The 24,994-nt window shown below is 38.7% G+C and overlaps 1 protein-coding gene across 4 annotated transcripts in view; it reads right to left on the reverse strand.

Annotated features, from left to right (window-relative positions):
* Positions 1 to 1,613: 1,613 nt before the first annotated feature.
* The window catches only part of LOC131947185 (uncharacterized), a 38,409-nt gene continuing 15,028 nt past the window's right edge, over positions 1,614 to 24,994 (reverse strand). For all 4 annotated transcript variants that reach the window (XM_059308328.1, XM_059308325.1, XM_059308327.1 and 1 more), the window contains exons 2-15: positions 21,743 to 21,970; positions 20,985 to 21,086; positions 18,369 to 18,513; positions 17,627 to 17,743; positions 16,529 to 16,642; positions 15,025 to 15,192; positions 13,503 to 13,632; positions 12,664 to 12,879; positions 9,826 to 9,991; positions 8,684 to 8,972; positions 7,169 to 7,367; positions 6,514 to 6,780; positions 5,206 to 5,363; positions 1,614 to 3,710 (exon numbers count right to left, since the gene is read on the reverse strand). In XM_059308328.1, the coding sequence (XP_059164311.1) occupies positions 3,321 to 3,710; positions 5,206 to 5,363; positions 6,514 to 6,780; positions 7,169 to 7,367; positions 8,684 to 8,972; positions 9,826 to 9,991; positions 12,664 to 12,879; positions 13,503 to 13,632; positions 15,025 to 15,192; positions 16,529 to 16,642; positions 17,627 to 17,743; positions 18,369 to 18,513; positions 20,985 to 21,086; positions 21,743 to 21,873 (2,592 nt within the window). In that variant the 5' untranslated portion in view covers positions 21,874 to 21,970 and the 3' untranslated portion in view covers positions 1,614 to 3,320. The remainder of the gene's footprint in view (positions 3,711 to 5,205; positions 5,364 to 6,513; positions 6,781 to 7,168; positions 7,368 to 8,683; positions 8,973 to 9,825; positions 9,992 to 12,663; positions 12,880 to 13,502; positions 13,633 to 15,024; positions 15,193 to 16,528; positions 16,643 to 17,626; positions 17,744 to 18,368; positions 18,514 to 20,984; positions 21,087 to 21,742; positions 21,971 to 24,994) is intronic.

The following is a 24,994-nucleotide window of genomic DNA, read 5'->3' on the forward strand; positions in this document are numbered from 1 at the left end:
ATAACTCAGTTTTTTTTTAAAACGTACTAAAACAGAATGTCATCTCCAAAAAGTAAAATACAGAAAGAGCTTTCGTTTTAGTATAAACTTGCTTTATAATACAGCTAATGGTTTCGTATTTAAATTATATTTTTATAATTATTCCAAAATTTAAAAATAAATTATTAACCGCAAAATTTTATTATAGAATTAGTAATATTTGTATTGTATAGGACTACAAATAATGATTTTGAAAATAATTTTGCTAATATTGAACTTATTTATATTTTTAGTACTTTTAAAAACATTTTGGCAGAAGTTTGTTCCCATTGTGAAAATAAAAGTATCAATGGGAAGTAATGAGTTAAGAAGTTTTTATAAAAGTAGTTTAAATGAACAGTTACTTGTTTCACTTCAGATTATGTATTTCATAAATGTTTTTAAATGCTAGATCTGCTGATACAGTCTTCACAGATAAGTTTGTTGTCCTTAAACACCTGCTATAAATCAGAATACTTTCATGAATAGTTTCATGAACCGATCCTTCTCTATGTCGTTCTAATATAAAGTGTCAATAATAATTATAAAACTTTAATTAAGCAGGTGTTATCTATATAGAAATGGGCCTGAAAACTAAGTTTTTTTTCTAATCCATTAGTTTCCATTAAAGTATTGACACGCGAAATAAGATGAGTATCTTTAGCAACATAGAGTTGGTTAGGTAAATGGTTTGCTACCTTTTTGAGGTATTTGAGTGAAAAAATGTTGTCTAAAAGATGTTGAGATGTTACCAGTATTGTGTGTCCACCACATATTGTATCATAAAAGTTTTATTGTTATAGGCGTCACACTTCACGCAAGCAGACTGTAAACACTAACCTCAGCTTTCTATTTCAGGGTTCTTCCACTGTTGACGTTTTGTCATGGTGATGTCATCACTAACATTTTACTTTGATAACCCAGACACAGAACGTGGCTGCATTGTTCTGAACATTTACTGCTGTGAGCTATGTGTCTTGATCATTTATTTAACAGCTATGTAGTCTTAAGCATTTATTTTATAGAGTTATTGTGTCTTAACCATTCATCATAGTTATTTGTCTTGATAATTCATTATAGAGCTATGTTGTCTTAAACATTCATCATAGATATTGTCTTGATCATTCATTATACAGCTATTTTTTCTTAAGCATTCACAATGACGTTTACTAAACGTTCCTAGTCATTTTGTTCTTCCTTTGACACTAGTACACACCTCCTCTAGCACTAGACCACACCTCCCTTAGCACTAACCACACCTCCTGTAGCACTAGTCCACACCTCCCCTAGCACTAGTCTACTCCTCCCCTAACACTAGACCAAACCTCCCCTAGCACTAGACCACGCCTACAATAGCACTAGACCACGCCTACCCTAGCTCATCCACACCTCCCCTAGCACGTCCACACCTCCTCTAGCACTAGTCTACTCCTCCCCTAACACTAGTCCACACCTCCCCTAACACTAGTCCACACCTCCCCTAGCACTAGTCTACTCCTCCCCTAACACTAGACCAAACCTCCCCTAGCACTAGACCACGCCTACCCTAGCTCATCCACACCTCCCCTAACACTAGACCAAACCTCCCCTAACACTAGTCCACACCTCCCCTAGCACTAGTCTACTCCTCCCCTAACACTAGACCAAACCTCCCCTAGCTCTAGACCACGCCTACCCTATCTCATCCACACCTCCCCTAGCACGTCCACACCTCCTCTAGCACTAGACCGCACATCTCCTTAGACTCTCCTAACACTAAACCGCATTTTAGTTAATGCAGCAAATGTAATCACAGTTACTGCTAAACAGTTTAAAAAGGCAGCCTCAAAATAAAGGGGAAATATTATTATTTTAAACAACGATGTATTAACTGAGCTACTCCCCCTAGTCCATAATTTTATGAGGCAGGGGTTTTATTAACTATACTAGCCATCGGTACCCGTTTCACGTGAATTATAGGCCAATATATTTTAAAATGTTGAACTTGTTTGAGAAAAATAATTTATAAAATAGTTATTGGTCAAAACGCAATGTGCATTACTACACGCTGAACGATATTACTAACAAAGCAAAGAAATAACTAATTAGCTAAAAATCCGACACATTTAACATAACACAGAGGCACACACTGATTAAGTGACTTAAATGATTCCGTTAAAAACTCGGCTATTCCACGGTATTCTTCTTGTTTTTAAAGTGATTTATTTTTATTAGGTTTTTATGAATAGATCTATAGATTTAAATGAAATAGTTCATTTCTTCATCGGTAACCATACCATATTAAATGCACTCTCTGATTAAGAAACTTAAAATTAAGAGACTTAAAAGATTTCTTTTAAAACCCGGCTGTTCAATTGTAGTTATGTTGTTTTTAGTAGATAGTCTAAATCCAGATCTTAGCGTCTACGTCTAGTTTTTCCGTAGAGCTAGTCTAGATCTAGAATCTAGATCTAGATCTATATCTAGAATTTAAATAGATAAAGTAAAAACTTATAAAAGTTTAGGCCGAGAAAATCGTATTGTATACATTTCATAGCGTACGTAGAATCTAGCTCTAAATCATATTTGAATGAAATAGTTCATTCCTTTATTTCATTCTAAACTCGGAAGATGACGTCATCAGTTTCGTGCTCTTTTTTTAGTGTAAACAATAAGCGACGTCATTGTTAAATGCGGTCTTGTAACAAGTATAAACATTTTTCCGGTTGCATAATTAAAATTGTTTTTCTACATTCGAATACGCCTTTATTTTTATTTTTTTTTCGTCTTTAAATAAAATTGTGGTTATACATTTAAAACATCTAACATATTATTTTCAACCAAAGTCCGTATAAAGTTCTTCATATATCACTGCAGATTCTGATGTGATATCCGGCGAAAATATTTTGCGGACAGAGAGAGAGAGAGAGAAGTGCGCACATGGGCTTTTATATATTAGGATTATTTTGGTTCAAACGACAGCGTGTCTTATAAAAACTGATAAAGCAGGTTCGATATTATACAGGTAGAATAGCTACGCCAAAGCTAACCCTTGTCTTAACTATAGTCTATCTTATCCGCTAATCCTTAACATAACCGTAATCTTGATAATGACAGAGAGCGTAATCCTAATCTTGTTTCCAAGATGAGTTAGTTTTGATTATGATTAGTTATTCACTATGTCTAAACATAGATTTAACAATGCAGTAACAGTAAAAACAATATTTTTCCACTTGCGGTTTCGTGAAAACTAAACAAACGTATAACTCCCTTTTCGGAAAAATAAAAATTAATTTCATTAACATTTAATTCAACGGCGATGATTAAACAACCGTTTCCGATTTCGTTTTCGTTGGCGGAGAGATTCTTCTGTCAAGGCAATCCTGATTAGAGTCCAGTACACGTCTGCTCCCGTTGGTCAGCCTATGAGATCCTTGTGGGCCTGTATGATCCAGCATGTCCATCTTCTCATCAAGGTCCTCGCTGGACAGCGAGCGATCGTCCAGGCTGTCCTCGACACTGCGGCGCGCGCGAGCCTGGTGCGAACAGGCGTCTGCGCATGCCTGCTGCCGGCGCTTCTTCCGGACGCGAAGCTGCAGGACGATGGCCTTGACCTCCTCGAAGGGCGTGACCACCGCGGTGATGACGGTCATGATGAAGCACCAGACGGAGATGACCGTGGTCCAGGACCGGAACTCTGATGACGTCAGTACCTGGAACCGTAAAATTTTGGAAAAGTCGGTGTTGTAAAAAGTTTGAGGATTTTTATTCACCGACTAGGGTTGGATATTTTTTTTTTTGTTTCACAAACAGTTGAACCCATTTTTTTTTTACATTTTTTTTCTTGATTACCAATACGCTTTAAAAAAACAATCACTAATACTAAATTATTAATTTATTTCTTATACTATGACCAGTCAATGAGAAATCAAGGATTTATTTTGTGTGTTATGGTTATAAAGAAAAAGCATTTGATAGAAGGTCCGAAGTAAAATTTACCAACTTGGTTCGCTTCCAGAGGCGTAGCGACCCCTCCCGGCGCCCGGGGACAAACTTTTTTCAATTTGGCTACCCCCCCCCCCCCCCATATATATTTTTATATTTATAATTCAAAGCTGCAGCTAAAGTGAGATTTTAATTTTTTTCCAACCCATTTTGGCGCCCCTAGGGTCGGCGCCCGGGACATATGTTTCCCGTCCCGTCCCGTCCCCCCCCCCCCCCCGTCGCTACGCTTCTGTTCGCTTAACAGAAAATATAATTTTGTGTACGAAATGCGACCAACATGTCTACATTACAAACGAGGCTGGGTTGATATGTTTGTAATGGGCTCTTTGCAGAGTTTCTTCCAGGCAAGTCTTCGGTGGGTGGGGGGGGGGGGGAGGATAGCGCCGCCCCCCCCCCCCCCCTGAACGAAATGGAATTTAAATAGAAAACATATACTTTTACCAGTGACCACCCCCCCCCCCCGGAAAATGTTGAAGACTTGCGACACCTAAAGAGACACATTTTTTGTAGACACCAACTTCTTCGTTCTTAATTTTAGTGTTGGAAGGGATCCCCCTCCAACACAATTAAGGCTACGTGTCAACTGGGTTATACGCCATTGAGGCCATTGACTCCGATTTCAGCCTGCTTTTCTTGTTGGATTTGCTTCCATAGCCTTTGTCCAACCGAGAACAAACTACAAGGTTTAGCAACCTTGAGCTTTACCGACTCGACCACGCCGACCCCTCACATAAAGGGCTAAAGACACACATTTTTTTTGTCGACACCAACCTGAAGACTTGCGACACCTAAAGACACATATTTTTTTGTAGACACCAACTTGAAGACTTGCGACACCTAAAGACACACGTTTTTTGTATACACCAACCTGAAGACTTGCGACACCTAAAGACACACGTTTTTTGTATACACCAACCTGAAGACTTGCGACACCTAAAGACACACGTTTTTTGTAGACACCAACCTGAAGACTTGCGACACCTAAAGACACACGTATTTTGTAGACACCAACCTGAAGACTTGCGACACCTAAAGACACACGTTTTTTTGTAGACACCAACCTGAAGACTTGCGACACCTAAAGACATGTTTTTTGTAGACACCTACCTGAAGACTTGCGACACCTAAAGACACACGTATTTTGTAGACACCAACCTGAAGACTTGCGACACCTAAAGACACACATTTTTTGTAGACACCAACCTGAAGACTTGCCATTGATCCCGGGATAAGGACGATGAAGATGAAAACAAAACTGACGACGCCGATAATGGCGGCTAGACGGCCGTGTCTCGAGACGTGTTCCAGCTGGGTGTAGCTGGGTCGGGTCTGGCCGTCCAAGACCTCGGGGTACTCCTCCACTGGAAAGGTCAAGGTCACTTTGTTACAGGATTTTTCAAGAGTTCAAAGGTCAGGTGTTACGCGGTGACCAATAGGGCTGGTAAGTAGGTCACCAACCAGTTTTATGGCTCATGCAGGTTTTATTGAGCCGTAGAACTGGTTGGTGACCTACTTACCAGCCCTATAGGTCAAAGGACAGGTGTTATTGTCCTACTGCCTACAGTTCTAATAAAATAAAAGGTTTACTAAATACAGTACTAATGTCATTAGTCTAACGAACACATGTCCCATCAACCACATCCCTATTAACAAAGTCTTTTTAGAAAAGTCTTACTAACAAAATTCTTATTGACAAAAGATTGTAAATTGAAGTCCTTTTGATGAAAAAACCTAATTATTTTGCTATAAGTCCTATTGACAATAGTCCTTTTAATAAAAGTCCTATTGTCAAAAGTCCGACTCGCAAATTGTCCTTTTAACAAGTGCCATTAATAAAAGTCCTATTCACAAAAGTCATATTGACAAAAGTTCTTTTAGAAAAAATCCTATTGACAAAATGTCCTATTGATAAAATTTTCTACTGACAAAAGTTCTACTGACTAAATGTCCTACTTACAAATGTCCTATAGACAAAATGTCCTACTTGCAACTGTCCTATTGACAAAAAGTTCTATCGACAAAATTTCCTATGACAAAATTTCCTATTGACAAATTTTCTGTTGACAAAAGAAAGCACTACTAAAAAGTTATATCGACAAAATGCCCTATGACAAAATGTCCTATTAGTAAAAAGTCCTGTTGACAAAAAGTCATATTGACAAAATGTCCTATCGGCAAAAAGTCATATTTACAAAATGTCCTATTGACAAAATGTCCTATTGACAAAAGAAATTACTACTAAAAAGATATATCGACAAAATGTCCTAATGAAAAAATGTCTTATTGACAAAATGTTCTTTTGACAAAAAGTCCTGTTGACAAAATGTCCTATTGACAAAATGCCCCACTGACCAAATTTCCTATTGACAAAATGTTCTATTAACAAAATGTCCTACTGACAAAATGTCCTATTGACAAAATGTCCTATTGACCAAATGTCCTATTAACAAAATGTCGTATTGACCAAATGTCCTATTGACCAAATGTCCTATTGACCAAATATCCTATTACCGAACTGTTGGCTCCAGGGGTGGAGCGGATTGTCGATGTCCCGCATCTTGCTCCACTCCCTATCCTCGTCCTCCGGGCCGGCGATCTGGTGCGTGGACAGCGAGACCAGCACCGTCAAGGTCAAGCTGACCAGCATGCTGATGCCAGAGCCGGCCACCACGGCGTACAGCTCGGCCGTGCAGACGAGGAACCCGCCCTCGCCCTTGTAGTACACGTAGGCCACCAGGAGGTCAGAGGTCACGCCGCAGACCAGACCAGAGAGGCAGCCTGGTTGGGAGGGGTTGTAGTGGGGAGAGGGGGTGAGATATGTGACCACTGATTTAGTGAGTAGTAGAGGTTGTAGTAGACATTGGACAATGAGTTGAGTAGTTTGGCGAAGTGAATCACAGGTGAGTTAATCTTAAAAACACATCAGAAGAAGCATAACACTCAAACTGTATTTTTAATAGCAAATATGTTTTCAAAGTAAAAATTATCATATATGATATTATTTAAAGTATATACTAGTGATTAACAAAAGTTGTAAGTTTTTGTCATGTTCACAAAAAATCACAGAACAAAAAGATCTTGCAACAAAACGTACCTATGATCACCATACTAACAGATCCTACAGATCATATTATCACCATACTAACAGATCATACAAACAACATACCTACGATCATTCCCTTGCTGGTGGTACGACTCCAGATGATGCACAGAATGACCCCCGGGAAACTGGGGACGGTGAGGATGGTTCCGACTAGCAGCGTCCAGTTCAGATTGACACCGGAAGCGTTGACCGCTAGCCCGAACGGAACCAGACAAATCGTGACCCATAGTACACACCAGTTCTTGAATTCTATTAGAGAATCCTGGAAAAGTGCACAATATATATATATATATATATATATATATATATGTGTGGTGTGTGAGTGTGTGCGTGTGTGGGTGTGTTTGTGTGTAAATATAATTTATTTATTCACATATATCAAATATTATATATATATATATATATATATATATATATAATTTATATATATATAATTTATATATATATATATATATATATATATATATATATATATTTATATATATATATATATATACATATATATATATATATATATATATATATACATATATATATACATATATATATATATATATATATATATATATATATATATATATATATATATATATATATATATATATATATATATATATATATATATATTTGACCTGTGTTACATATTATATAATGATAGCTTAATGCGCTTATCACTAAGCCAATTAATACTTAAAGTTTTGAATTTGTATTTAATATCAGATAAATGTGTTTACAATGAGTATTATTGAGTGTCAAGATTTGCCTCCCCGTTCGGAAGCAACTTATTGTTAATGCTCAAAATCATCAAAAGATTAGAGATTAAATTAAGTAACTAAATATAACATATATGATTAAAACGAATTGGAATCTTTATAGAAAACAAAGAGAACATTTTCAAAAAACACAAGGGCATCATAATTGTTTGAATATCAAAAGGAGCGAATATGTGGCGATCTCAATATAAATTTGAATATAAGCAAGGAGCTAAAATACATCTACTTAGTAAAGAAACTCCCTCCAACATAATAAACAATCCACCCCCTACCCCAACTTAGTAAAGGAACCCCCTTAGTAAATGACCCCCACCCCAAACATAGTAAATGAGACCCCTACCACCAAATTATTAAAGGACCCCCCCCCCCCCAACTTAGTAAAGAAAATACCCCCACCCTCCATTTTAGTAAAGGAAATACCCCCCCCCCCAAAAAAAAATTAGTTAATGAAATACCCCCCACCCCAAGCATAGTAAAGGAAATACCGCCCCCAACTTAGTAAACTTAGTAAAGGAATTACCCCCCTCCCAACTTAGTAAAGTAAATACCCCCCACCCCCATTTGTATAGGAAATACCCCACATCATGACCACTATTCCAATCCCAATAGGAGCAGTTTCATACTCAATTTGCATTACTTATGTTTTGATTGCTCAAGCTTGAATACATCAACCTACAGTTGGTCATATATATATATATATATATATATATATATATATATATATATATATATATATATATATATATATATATATATATATACATATATATATATACATATATTTTTTTGGGGTTGTTGTAGTTACCTGGTAGGTCCGGAAGTTGCCGTGGTACCTGCACTGATGCTGGGAGAATTTCCCTGGGTTCTTCGAACTGTTGCTGCTCCTCTGGATGTCCGCCTTACATTCGGAGCAAGTCAGGGCCGGGGGGCACTTGCATACAGGGGGGTGGGGCGATGACACGCTGGGCTGTGGGGTGAGGTTGGGGGTTGTGTGGGGAAGGGTGGGTGCCGTGGGCGTGTGGGCTGTAGAGTGCCTGCCATTGTTGTGTTTCGGTAGCCCGCAAAATACGCAGTGAGTTGGAGGGAGTTTAAACCTGAAATCAGCAAGACAAGGATATCCGCGAGGTAAAATTATGAAATCCGCGAAGTAAAAGTATGAAATCCGCGAAGTAACATGATGATATCCGCGAGGTAAAATTATGAAATCCGCGAAGTAAAATGAATCATTGTTCTTTTTTAAAATGTTGGTTAGTGACGTCATTTAGTGTCCGGTAACAAGAGCAAATAACCCCAGGCGTCATCGAATTATCGACCTTGTTCTATTACAGGTCATCTTATCACTAGCTTTTTGCGTCGCTAGGGGGATGCAGGGGGTGGTCAGCCCGGGCTGAAAATCTTTATCTCCAACAGAGATAAAAAGTGTCGGGGAAACGGAAACGGTACTCTTTGGTTGGCAGCTGTTCTGGTATCAATATTTCACATGGAATCAATAATTTTTAAAAAAGTTTGAGCTGATTTGATGTATTCTTTCAAAATAACTAGTTTGAAGTTTTTTATATAAAATTTTCGAAAATAGTTTTTGACCTAAAAAGAAGAAAGTAGGTTTTTACCTCAGAGGCGGAAAATTTTTACCTGAATGATCAAATGTAATTTTTTACCTAAAATATAGAAGTTTTACCTCATTGGCCGAATATGATTTTTTTACCTGGGGGGTAGAAGTTTTGACCTAAATGGCCGAATGTAAATGTTTACCGGAAAGGCCTAATGTAGGTTTGGTAGATGAGTTTTGTCCTAAATGGCCGAATGTAGAAGTATACCTGAAAGGCCTAATATAGGTTTGGTAGATGAGTTTTGTCCTAAATGGCCGAATGTAGAAGTTTACCTGAATTGCCTAATATAGGTTTGGTAGATGAGTTTTGTCCTAAATGGCCGAATGTAGATGTTTACCTGAAAGGCCTAATATAGGTTTGGTAGATGTCGTAGACTATGATGGAACAGACACCCATGATCTCGCCTGAACCGGTGGACATGGTCAGCATGGTCAACATGGTCAACATCATGATCCCACCCTGCTTGCCCAGTGCAAGTTGGGACATGTAGGCAGACACGATACCTGGGGACAAATACATGATACGATACCTGGGGTCAAAAGCAAGATACGATACCTGGGGTCAAATACAAGATACGATACATAGAGTAGAAATAAAAGAAACGATACATGGGGTAAAATACAGTACCTGGGACAGAAATACAAGATTCGATACCATATAGTAGAAATTTGATACCTGGGGTAAAATACAAGATACAAACATGGGGTGAAATACAAGATACGATACCTGAGGTAGAAATACAAGAAACGATACCTGGGGTGAAATACAAGATACAATACCTGGGGTGAAATACAAGATACGATACCTGGGGTAGAAATACAATAAACGATACCTGAGGTGAAATACAAAACACGATACCTGGGGTTAAATACAAGATACGATACCTAGGGTAGAAATACATGATACGATACCTGGGGTGAAATACAAGATACGATACCTGAGGTAGAGATACAATATACGATACCTAGGGTAGAAATACAAGATACGATACCTGGGGTTGAAAAACTAGATACGATACCAGGGGTAGAAATACATGCTACGATACTGAGGTAGAAAATTAGACACGATACCAGGATGTTTAGGCAGACACGATACCTAGGGTAAGAACAGGGAACGATACTTGGGCTAAGAGCAAGATTCGATACCCGGGATGAAATGCATGACACGATCCCTGGATAAGAGGATGAGTTATCACTTTCGTATTATCTGTCCATATTATTATTTTTTATATATATTCTAGAGTTTGGTTTTACGTTTAACGTTTTGCAAATCTATTTTTGTCTACACATAATTAAAATTAATTGAAAGCTTGATGACATTCTATACGTCGTTTTAAATCACATGTTGAATTAAAAAAAAACATTAAAACATATTCCCATCAATGTCATGTTTATTCACGGGCGTGGTAAAAAGTGTGGAGAAATAGGTGTTGCCAACATCACATAACACAACAGCTTCAGTTCAATATGTATGATGTTTAGTTCAAAACATAACGATGTGCCACGTTTAACGCTTTTTCTGTTCTTCATTAAGTACATAATGACTATCTCGACAAGGGAGGGGACGACAGCACGACGTAAACATGTAAACTATTGAGAAAACAACGCTGTAACACCTATCCACCTATCTTACCAAGCTATCTAGCATTTGACCATTATGCTATTATCCTACACAGCTATCCTACCCAGCCATCCAGCCCTTTTGCCACTATCCCCTTATCCTATCAAGGCACCTATAACTTGACCACTATCCTGCTATCCTACCCAGGCATCGTGCTGCTGACCACTATCCCATCCTACTAAGGCACCTAGAACTTGACCACTATCCTCTTATCCTACCAAGGCATATTGACCACTATCCTGCTATCCTACCCAGGTATCCAGCCGCTGACCACTATCCAATCCTACCAAGGCACCTAGATCTTGACCGCTATCCAGCTATCCTACCCAGGCATCCAGCCGCTGACCACTATCCAATCCTACCAAGGCACCTAGATCTTGACCACTATCCAGCTATCCTACCCAGGCATCCAGCCGCTGACCACTATCCAATCCTACCAAGGTAAATTGACCAGTATCCTGATACCTGATATCCTACTCAGGCATCAGCTGTCGACCATTATCCTACTATCCCACCTGTCTATCCTACCAGGCACCCAACCTTACCTAGGGGAACAACACAAAACTTATGCACAACCCTCGTAGTTCATCTGACGTAATCTCTTCTCTTCATTTTACCATTTCCTGTATTTTACGTCGTCGTTAATTAATCTAATTAAGCTGGGTAGATGGGGAAAGGATGTGGGGAGAGGGAATTCCTGTCTTAATGAAATCACTTCATTAAACTATTAACTCTTATTTACCATCGAACATTTTCGCTATAACACTCGCTAATTTAAATGTTGGAACATGAAATAAAATGGAAATTCAAAAAACACTGAAACACAATAGATATTTTCATTGTTTGGATGTTCGCTTTTTGTTAATTGATTAAGAGAACATAATCTACACAGAATAAAACTTGTTCAAAAAAATTAATTATTAAGAACATTAAATATAAATATATAAGGCTACTTTAAAGCGTATATAAAAATCGTATTAATTGAATAAAAAAAAAACAAGTTGGGTTAGATTTAGCTTCTAATGTTAATGTTTATTTTTAAATTCGATTTTTATAAATACGGAATGACAAAAAGGCAGAAATGTGTTTGTTTAATAGCTTTTTTAGAGTCGGTTTTAGGGCCGAGACTGATGTAATAATACTGGCAATTTAGATACACCAACGCACACAAGCAGTGCGATTTTTCTCCGGGTACGGGAGGGGGTTGCAGATGAAATGTTTGGGGGTTGTGTGGTAAAATTTCAGGGGGGGGAGCTATTTAATAAAATATATTTTCTATAAAGATATGTAGCTTGATTTTTTTTTATTTCGTCCAGGGGCGGGAGGGGAAAGTGAATCTCTTCTCCCCCCCCCACTCCCCCCTCCCCCCTTCGAAGAGATGCCTGAAAGAAATGTCCACATTTTTTGCATCCCCCCCTCTCAAATTTTTCTCTATATATGTTACTATTTTTTGCCTTGGTGTCACCCCCCTAAATGGTGTCACCCGGTGCGGTCCGCACCCCCGCACCCCCCCCCTCGCTACGCCTCTGTCCACAACAACCAACTTCCCTCTCACCTGAGTTGATCTGCTCATCGGTCAGCATGACCGTCTCGTCCACCGAGGACTGGGCCAGGTACGTGATGCCCGTCACCAGCCCCACCGTGGCCGGGATGGCGAACCAGATGAACCCCGCCAGCAGGAAGCCCACCGCCCCCTGGAGGGGCTTGGCCGCGATCCGGCTCTGCCAGCTGGCTTGGTCGCAGTAGGTGATGCTTGAGACTAAAAATAGACCTGGGGAAATAGGGCATGGTTGTTACTAAAAATAGACCTGGGAAAATAGGGCATGGTTGTTACTAAAAATAGATCTGGGGAAAATAGGGCATGGTTGTTACTAAAAATAGATCTGGGGAAAAATAGGGCATGGTTATTACTAAAAATAGACCTGGAAAAAATAGGGCATGGTTGTTACTAAAAATAGATATGGGAAAATACGACGTTTGTTACAAAAAATAGATCATGGAAAATAGGACATGTTTGATATTAAAAAAGACATGTGAAAGTAAGATGTCCACCACTTCCACAAAATCCCCATGGCTACAATCCCCACACAGATGCCCACCCTCACATGCTGACACACACATAGTACAGAATTTTTTTTTGCCCTATCCCCACTGCTACACCCTACCATTCCCCCACCCACACTCACCCTGTACAACAAAGAGCACCGCCCTCATAAGATTACACTTCCCTTTCCCCACCCCCCACCCCCACCCTACACACACACACTCACCCTGTACATCAAAGAGCATCGCCCCCCTCCCCCCACTATCCCCCCCCCACACACACACACCCACACTCACCATGTACAGCAAAGAGCATCCCCCACTACCCCCCTCCCACACACCCACACTCACCCTGTACAGCAAAGAGCATCGCCCCCTCCGACAAAAACGTGAAGTGGCTGCCATCTTTGTTGCCAGGTACCGGCTCTGTACAGTTGACCTTGAGGTAGATTTCTTCCAATGTGCCAAATGGGGCATCGGACTGATGACATCATAGACCAAAAAAAAAAAACCAAAATATTATTTTGGCAGAAGATTTTAAAATTTATCAGACCAAACCGCTACAACGCTGGTTTTTTTTTTTATAAAAGCTTTGGCTGTAGATAGAATGGTGTTCTGATAATGTTGAAATTGTGAAAACATGTTGTGATATACTATCTGGATTGCGTTGGGACTGACAAGAAGTTCAGGTTTAAGATAGGAATTTATTTTTAAAGTCACTCAATGTGTGAATATTTAACCAAGTTTAAAAAAAATGTATCCATTCGTTTGGTCGAGGATTTAAACTGTCATTGCATCACAAGTTGAAATGTCATTATAAAAGCAAGTACATTATAAAATAAATTACACCTACGCTATTAAGTAAGTTAAACTTTTATTATAAAACACTATAAAATCTCTTCAATCTTCACTATAATACGTAAAACCTACACTATAAAACACGTAAAACCTACACTTGCTAAACTTGCAATATAAAACAAGTTAAATATACTAGAACCAAGTTAATCTATGATATAAAACAAGTTTAACTTACACAAATTCAGCTCACAAAAAAGACAAGTTTAAACTTCGATATAAAACAAATTAAATTGACAGTATAAATCAAGTTAAACCTACAGCATAAAACGTGTTAAACCCACACTATAAAACGTGTTAAACCTACAGTATAAAACGTGTTAAACCTACACTATAAAACGTGTTAAACCTACACAATAAAAAGGTGTTAAATCTACACTATAAAACGCGTTAAACCTACACTATAAAACGTGTTAAACCTACACAATAAAAAGGTGTTAAATCTACACTATAAAACGTGTTAAACCTACACTATAAAACGTGTTCAACCTACACTATAAAACATGTTACATCTACACTATAAAACGTGTTCAACCTACACTATAAACGTGTTAAACCTAAACTATAAAACGTGTTAAACTTACACTATAAAACGTGTTAAACCTACACTATAAAACGTGTTAAACCTACACTATAAAACGTGTTAAAACTACACTATAAAACGTGTTAAACCTACACTATAAAGCGTGTAAAACCTACACTATAAACGTGTTAAACCTACACTATAAAAGTGTTAAATATACACTATAAAACGTGTAAAACCTACACTATAAACGTGTTAAACCCACACTATAAAACGTGTTAAACCTACCCTATAAAACATGTTAAACTCACACTATAAAACATGTTAAACCTACACTATAAAACGTGTTAAACCCACACTATAAAACGTGTTAAACCTATCCTATAAAACATGTTAAACTCACACTATAAAACGTGTTAAACCTACACTATAAAACGTGTTAAACCCACACTATAAAACAAGTTAAACATACACTATAAAAAGTGTAAAACTTACAGTATAAAAAACACTTATGACCAGAATAGTAAGCACCAGACAGGTTGTTAGAGCGTTAAAGTAACTGACGTAGAAGGTCGAGCCCAGCCCACCAATGAATGAGTAGCTCCCACACAGTATAGCCAGGATTAGAACACTGAACTCTGGTGTGGCGTCTTTCACCGTCATCTACATTGATATACATAAGTAAAGTTTCGTTTTTCACAGTCATCTACATTGATATAGGCTACATAGGTAAAGTTTCGTTTTTCACAGTCATCTACATTGATATAGGCTACATAGGTAAAGTTTCGTTTTTCATAGTCATCTACATTGATATACATAAGTAAAGTTTCGTTTTTCACAGTCATCTACATTGATTTACATAAGTAAAGTTTCGTTTTTCACCGTCTTCTACATTGATATACATAAGTAAAGTTTCGTTTTTCACCGTCATCTACATTGATATACATAAGTAAAGTTTCGTTTTTCACCGTCATCTACATTGATATACATAAGTAAAGTTTCGTTTTTCACTGTCATCTACATTGATATACATAAGTAAAGTTTTGTTTTTCACCGTCATCTACATTGATATACATAAGTAAAGTTTCGTTTTTCACCATCTTCTACATTGATATACATAAGTAAAGTTTCGTTTTTCACCGTCATCTACATTGATATACATAAGTAAAGTTTCGTTTTTCACCGTCATCTACATTGATATACATAAGTAAAGTTTCGTCTTTCATCGTCATCTACTTTGATATACATAGGTGAAGTTTCGTTTTTCACAGTCATCTACATTGATATACATAAGTAAAGTTTACATTTCTTCGTCATTTAGATGTAAGTACTAACACATAGGTCAGAGCCTAATACAACAAGTACTCATACTTAGGACAGCATCCAACACAACAAGTACTCACACTTAAAGCAGCGATGCCCCAAAAACAACAAGTACTCACAATTAGACAGCGATACCCCAACACAACAAGTACTCACACTTAAGACAGCGCCAGACACAACAAGTACTCACACTTAAGACAGCACCCAACACAACAAGTACTCACACTTAAGACAGCGATGCCCCCAACACAACAAGTACTCACACTTAAGACAGCGATGCCCCCAACACAACAAGTACTCACACTTAAGGCAGCGATGCCCCCAACACAACAAATACTCACACTTAAGACACCACCCAACACAACAAGTACTCACACTTAAGGCAGCGATGCCCCCAAAACAACAAGTACTCACACTTAAGACAGCGATGCCCCCAAAACAACAAGTACACACACTTAAGACAGCACCCAACACAACAAGTACTCACACTTAAGACAGCACCCAACACAACAAGTACTCACACTTAAGGCAGCGATGCCCCCAAAACAACAAGTACTCACACTTAAGACAGCGATGCCCCCAACAAAACAAGTACTCACACTTAAGGCAGCGATGCCCCAACACAACAAGTACTCACACTTAAGACAGCGATGCCCCCAAAACAACAAATACTCACACTTAAGACAGCGATGCCCCCAACTAAGATGGAGGTGAGTACGATGATGTTTACAAGCAAAGCGAACACACAAAATATGCTGTGGGCGGGGCGTCCAAACCTAGCTAGGATAATCTGTTGAGCAGAGAAAATACACTAAGGTTATACACAAGATATGGTCTAATGGTAGAACTAACGACAACAAACCCGTTATCTTAGAGTTCGGACTCGAGTCTTTTAGACGTCTCTGAGTCTATCCAGCCCTGATGGGAAACTAACTCAAGTTGGGTAAAATTAAGCATGCTGGTTATAGAGCTGATGTCATTGTAACAAACGAACTCTACTTCGTCTGCCCCATGAAAATATACAAGATCACAAGCAATACAAAGGTGAGGTTACTGTGTTCATTGACAAAAACAATTTCAATACATCGTTATATTCAATATAGGCTTACTTAAATAAATGTCTAATTAGATTATAAACTAATCAACACTATCCTTTCATTTTCAGAGGTCACAGAAACAGACGGATTCTATATCATCCTAACCATGGACTAAGTCCGACAGAGTAACTTTTAGATTAAAAATAAGATATTATTGCGTTGTCATCGGAAATTATTTTAACTTGTTAAAAATTCCTAGAACATTGTGAAACTATCTTTGTCACAAATCCACCCACCCTGAGTCAGACTTTCGGGCTTTGTAACAATGTATAAGCTTGTAAAAAAAACTTTACAAAAATTAAAAAAAAAAACAACTATATTTGTTCCTTGTCTTTTGAACATCTACATTTATAACTTCCCGGCTGAACTCAATAGTCGAGATTCAAGCGTAAGAAACTAACATTTTATTTTTAACTCCCTCTATGACTCAGCTTCATCGGTTCATACCGATAAGAAAAACAATTTCAAACTATTTACATTTTACTGTAAAAACACTGACAGTTAACGCTCACAGTAAAGCTGGGAGGAGTAGGCATTTGGTGTAGGAACTGACACAATCAGAGAAAAACAAAAAAAACAAATCACATTATCTCGATCAATTTTTTTTTCTCTCCCTACAGGATGTTTGGTTCTCGTTTGGAAATGTTTGTGCCTGGACAGATAAAAGACGGGGTTACCTGTAAATACGTCTTGGCCCCAGGTGCACGCGTCTTAAATTTGAAAGACAGCAGCGGAAACAATGAGAGATTAATCAAGACGGAGGAACAGTACCAGAACACCCCGGCGATACCATACTGTGGACACAACCAAACGTTACCTGGATATATATATATATATATATATATATATATATATATATATATATATATATATATATATATATATATATATATATATATATATATATATATATATATATATATATATATATATATATATATATATATATATATGTCTATTTATGTATATGTGTGTGTGTTTGTTTCATGTGTGTATATATTTCAATGTGTATAACTGCCTTTATGTGCATTGGATAATGTATATAGTCATATAGACATATAGCATGTGTTCGTGCACATTGCAACATGTGTATGTGCATATTGGAATGTCCATTGATTCTTTATTAGAAAAGAGAGATCTGTGTCTATGTGTGTGTATGTGTGTTTCTGCTGTATATATATATATATATATATATATATATATATATATATATATATATATATATATATATATATATATATATATATATATATAGGCCTATATATATATACATATATACACATACATTTATATAAATGAATTGACAAGTTATATAATTGCTGCTATATTTGACTCAACTGTAAGATATGGTCACTCAATAAACACAAGTTTTTTGTAAACATGAGAGATGATCAGATCATGAGAGTACTGGTCACTGACCTTGACCGCTATGGTGGCACTCTGCATCAAGTCCGCTGGCCAGAGCAGCTGGGCGGCGATGGTCACCGCGGTCAGCGAGGCGGAGACGTTGCCCCCGGCGTCGAAGGAGGAGTCGAGATTGTTGAAGTCATCGAACACGTGACGCCTGTGGGGGGGGGGGGGAGGGGGGAAGTGTGTGTTACTGTAACGTTTACTTATATCTAACTCCGTGTATTGTCTCTGTGGGGGGTGGGGGAGGGTGGCAGTTAACACCAACAGATACAAATGACAACAGAAATGGCTGTACGCTTAAAGTATTGAATGCAATGAAGCAGGCACAAATAGGAGAGTTCAGGGACTTTATGGCCCAGCGGTAGAGCACAGGAGTTTCGGACTGTCTGACACCAGTTCGATATCAGGGTCACACACGCCTGTCAAATATGCCAAATGTTCACCCCCTGTCACCCCATGCCAGCCACCCCAAATGCCAACCCCTGCCACCCATTCCAACTGCCACCACCTGCCACCCGCCCCAACTGTCATCCCCTGCCACCCCCTGCCGCCCCCTGCCACCACCTGCCAGCCACCCCAACTGCCACCACCTGCCACCCACCCCAACTGTCATCCCCTGCCACCCCCTGCCGCCCCCTGCCAGCCACCCCAACTGCCACCACCTGCCACCCACCCCAACTGCCATCCCCTGCCACCCACTGCCGCCCCCTGCCACCACCTGCCAGCCACCCCAACTGCCACCACCTGCCACCCACCCCAACTGTCATCCCCTGCCACCCCATGCCGCCCCCTGCCAGCCACCCCAACTGTCACCACCTGCCACCCACCCCAACTGTCATCCCCTGCCACCCCATGCCGCCCCCTGCCAGCCACCCCAACTGTCACCACCTGCCACCCACCCCAACTGTCATCACCTGCCACCCACTGCCACCCCCTGCCGCCCCCTGCCAGCCACCCCAACTGCCACCACCTGCCACCCACCCCAACTGTCATCCCCTGCCACCCACTGCCGCCCCCTGCCACCACCTGCCAGCCACCCCAACTGCCACCACCTGCCACCCACCCCAACTGTCATCCCCTGCCACCCCCCTGCCAGCCACCCCAACTGCCACCACCTGCCACCCACCCCAACTGTCATCCCCTGCCACCCACTGCCGCCCCCTGCCACCACCTGCCAGCCACTCCAACTGCCACCACCTGCCACCCACCCCAACTGTCATCCCCTGCCACCCCCCTGCCGCCCCCTGCCAGCCACCCCAACTGCCACCACCTGCCACCCACCCCAACTGTCATCCCCTGCCACCCACTGCCGCCCCCTGCCACCACCTGCCAGCCACCCCAACTGCCACCACCTGCCACCCACCCCAACTGTCATCCCCTGCCGCCCCCTGCCACCACCTGCCAGGCAACCCAACTGCCACAACCTGCCACCCACCCCAACTGTCATCCCCTGCCACCCCCCTGCCGCCCCCTGCCACCACCTCCCAGCCACCCCAACTGCCACCACCTGCCACCCACCCCAACTGTCATCCCCTGCCGCCCCCTGCAACCTCCTGCCAGCCAACCCAACTGCCACCACCTGCCACCCACCCCAACTGTCATCCCCTGCCACCCCCTGCCGCCCCCTGCCACCACCTGCCAGCCACCCCAACTGCCACCACCTGCCACCCACCTCAACTGTCATCCCCTGCCACCCCCCTGCCACCCAACCCAACTGCCATCCCTTCCAACCCCTGCCACCAACGCCACCCCACCACCCCAGTCTTGGTACACAGCGCAGGATGGGTCGTGGGGAAACTTGGTGGGTTTCTAGGGGTCCCAATATGGCCACTTGTTCTGTTCTCAGCCGTGCCGCTCTATATTTCCCTACTGGGTACTGCCAGGCGCCAGGTACACAGAGCGGTGCATGAAGGGGGGGGAGGGGGGGGGGGGGTCAGTTGATGAAAGCTTAATTGTGTTGTGTTTACGTTTCAATACGTATCACAGTTCAACAAAACAGAAATTTGGTTTCATCAAAAAATAATTTGGATAGCTGCCAAGAATGTACGAAGGATATGTGCAGATAATAATAGTCTATTTGTTCACCCCATAAAAACATAAAGAAGGGCACAACGTTAAAAGAACATATAATTTTTTTTTAAAAGAGCATTGACATGCTTTCTTTATTGGTACATAAAAAGGTATATTTTACGGCTACATTACATTACCACCACCACCCCCCCCCCCCCGTCAATTAAAACCCGGAATTTTCTCCGGTATTTACCCCCCGGCGCAATTACCCCTGTCAATTACCCCCTGTCAATTACCCCCTGTCAATTACCACCCCCCCGGACATTTACCCCCGTATTTAATCCTGGAGCAAATATTCCCTGTCAACTACCCCCCCCCCGTCAATTACCCCCCTCTCAACTACCCCTGTCCATTAGGAGCCCCCCCCCCCCCCGGACACAATTTAAGGTACTGTTAGGGTTAGGGTTAAAGAGGGTAATGTTGGGGGGGAGGGAATGTCCGGGGGGGGGGGGTAATTGACGGGGGTGGTATTGCCCTGTTCCCTATCTTACATAGCATTAATTAGTTTACTATATTACATGTAAGAGTATGTAACCATTGATGACATCGCCTTACCTTATCAGAACATAGACAACAGCGAGTATAACAGAAAGCCCACCAAAGCCCACAAGCAACAACAAAAGTGCCTCGTTCTTCTCAAGGACCGTCTGGATTTCTCTGGGAAATGGTGGTTTGGATTAAAAGTAGATGGTTTCGAGTAACACGTTTCAATTAAAAAGTTCTATAGGTTTTTTATTGTATAAATACTTTCATATGCAAATGTATTGAAATATATACACAATATATATTGAAATATATATATACACACACATATATATATATATATATATATATATATATATATATATATATATATATATATATATATATATATATATATATATATATATATATATATATATATATTAATATATATATATATATATATATATATATATATATATATATATATATATATATATATATATATATATATATATATATATATATATTAATATATATATATATATATATATATATATATATATATATATATATATATATATATATATATATATATATATATATATATATATATATATATATATATATATATATATATATATATATATATATATATATATATATATATATATATATTGTTAAATATTTCGCGTTTAGGTATACTGTTTTTTCTTATATCTTTAACCGGTTTTAGTTTTCCTATTTCTTTAATCGGTTTTGGTTTTTATTTCTTTAATCCGTTTTAGTTAAGCCTAATTGTTACCCATAAGAAATGTGTATATAAACATAATCCTAACTGTATGACCTACGTTGGTTTTGATCCTTTCTGCCGGCTGACGTTGTGACACCGCACTCCATCACCAACAACTGACCGCACAGCAGCCGTCAGAATGATTAGTGTGATGACCAACGATGCCGCTGATTTTCCGAGGTTGGCCATCCTCCTTAGGCCACCATGTTCCTCCTAGGCCACGCTGTTCTTCAAAGTCGCCCGTCCCATCATTGTGACGTCATCCCTTTGTCGCCAGATCAAGACGCTGAAAAATAAAAAATTATGGATGTAATAAAACATGTATTTTAAAAACATGTATGTTAACTAGCATTATTAATGCGTTAAACGTTAAAAAATTAGACATTTTTCGTTCTTCAACTATACGTATAAAAGCGTTTGTCACTTAACAGTGTAGATCTATAAAGTATCTCTTCAAAACTCACTATTTTCGGAAATATTAGTTCAAAAAAGCAATTATCTGCCCAGAGGCGTAGCGATGGGGGGTGGGGGGGGGGGCAGGGGGGGACATATGTCCCCGGGCGCCGACCTTAGGGGGCGCCAAAATGGGTTTGAAAAAGTAATCGAAAGTTTGAGAGGGGGGGTGCTAATCGAAAGTTTCTACCCGGGCACCGGGACGGGTCGCTACGCCTCTGTATCTGCCCTTTACTAGCGACAGTTGTTGGCATTTTAAAAATCTGACTTGATTGTTGAAAGCAGATCTTGAATTAAATAAATGGGCTCTTATTGTAAACCTTATCTTTAAAGATCAAAAGCGAGTTCGCTTGACAACATTAGGAACAAAATACATACACATTGTTTTATGAAGTGTGTCTAAAGTTTTGTTCTAGAAATATAATATACAGGATTAAAAATCTCTACTCTTTTCTTAAACAGGGTTCAATGTTTCTACACTTTTCTTGAACAGGGTTCAAATTTTCTACACTTTTCTGTAACAAGGTTCAATGTTTCTACACTTTTCTTAAACAGGGTTCAAAGTTTCTACACTTTTCTGTAACAGGGTTTAATGTTTCTACACTTTTCTTAAACAGGGTTTAATAATTCTACACTTTTCTTAAACAGGGTTTAATGTTTCTACACTTTTCTTAAACAGGGTTCAAAGTTTCTACACTTTTCTGTAACAGGGTTTAATGTTTCTACACTTTTCTTAAACAGGGTTCAATGTTTCTACACTTTTCTTAAACAGGGTTTAATGTTTCTACACTTTTCTTAAACAGGGTTCAAAGTTTCTACACTTTTCTGTAACAGGGTTTAATGTTTCTATATTTTGATTATTTTTAAAACAGAATACAAGTATCAAGACATCACCCGGAATATTGTTGTTTTTTTTAATGAGTTGAAGAAGTAAGGTCAGAAAATTCAACTTAGGGTTAGTCAAAGAATATGGATGGACTCTACCGATGTAATAAATTATGCCGTAAAGTGTGTAGGGGGGGGGGGGGGGGGGTAAACAAAAATCCTTTTGTGTTCGCGATATCATAAAATACTGCAAGACGAGTTATCTCCAGTTGTGGACGATCACGCTATTTAATTAATCAGGGGAGATAATCGTTATCTAATGAGCAACCGATTGGATATATTCAATAATTACAGAGGGGTAAGGGATACATTGTGGTTTCTCATTATTTTAAGTTAATAAAATACTTGACAAAATTAATCGACAATTATTTTTTACTAACATAAAAGAATCTTTTTTAAATTGCTTTTAAAAGCTTTGTCATGCCTAGTATTTTTATATTTTTTGTGTCTTTCTTATAATGGTTTTTTATCCCCTGATAATTTATTAGGTCTGTTAGTGATCTTGTATCTACTTTTAACTACTTTTGGCTTCAAAATCCTTTGCAATTTTTTTTTATAATCAAATACATGACATCATGTAAATATTCATTATGTACATTTTCAAAACCTTTCGTTTTCATTTGGTGTTCAAAATTATGTTAAAAAATTTGATGTTGATGTACTTGTTTTAATTGCAAATAAAAATATTTAAAAAAAAAAAAAAAATTATGGTAAATAAAACCACGTTTGTATTTCTTTATTTCTGGTTATCTTCATTTGAATTTTTGATCTCTTTTTAGTAATGTTCCCCATTTTGTTCATGTAATGATATTTTTTGTTAATGTTTGAACTATGTTAAATACACACTATGTTAAGCACACACACACATTTGTATATGTTGATGTAATTTATTTGAAAATAAAGATTAAAAAAAAAAAAAAAAAAAAAAAAAAAACTACTTTTGGCTTGACAAATACAGTTATGAGGCTTATAGAGAAAAGGTCAAGTCAGGATAAGATAATCATGGTGGTTTGTATGGTCAAATGCTGTATAGTTATGTACCTTGTATGGAAATATTTCACATGAAGTTCATCGTAACTACAAAAATTTGTATTCATCTACAAAAATTGTGTGTTTTAGTCATTTGAATTGAGAAAGGTTGTAGATAATAAATTTGTATAATTAACAAGAGCTGACAATGCAGAATTTGATAGTAAAAATATATATCAACAGATATAGCCTACCTTTATCTTGCATTAAATTTCATGGTTTGCAGGTCTAAATTATGTCTTGCTAATGTCAACTATTAAAATACTTTTTATGACCCTATGAATGATGAATATTGTGTGTTTAAGTCTGGTGTGATAAGACAGAATTTTGTTTGCAAGATTTAAATAATTATATCAAAAGAATCAATCTATAACTAAAGTAATTTTCTAATATAGCTTATCTCTCATTTTTACAAGTTGAAGTTTTTGAGCTTGATAGTTCCATTTGGTAACTTGATAAATCCTGAACTCTTAATTGTGAAGAGTTCCTAGAAGTTCTCCATCACCACTTTTGCCCTGCTAATCATTCCATAGCAGTCACCATACATACACCAAATGTTCAAACTAAATTGTAAATAACTGAAACTAGCTGTAAATATTTTGCAGTGTTGAGTGTGGCTGTGAAGTTCTCCATCACCACTTTTGCCCTGCTAATTATTCCATAGCAGTCACCATACATACACCAAATGTTCAAACTAAATTGTAAATAACTGAAACTAGCTGTAAATATTTTGCAGTGTTGAGTGTGGCTGTGAGCACAAGGCTGTTTGATAGTTTTGTCCTGTAACTGTTCTCCCTACCCCTTGAAAAAATTTATTTATATTGCAATCTTATTTAAATGAGAATATTTTTTTTAATGCCTAGTCCTACCTTAACATGTCCAGCCAAAGTTATTCATACATTAAAACACAACTTGTATGTCATAATTGTAAGATCCTAATATA

Source organism: Physella acuta, unplaced genomic scaffold (assembly GCF_028476545.2).
Source record: "Physella acuta isolate Inbredline_101_S28 unplaced genomic scaffold, ASM2847654v3 ptg000588l, whole genome shotgun sequence".
In the NCBI taxonomy this organism is placed as follows: domain Eukaryota; kingdom Metazoa; phylum Mollusca; class Gastropoda; family Physidae; genus Physella; species Physella acuta.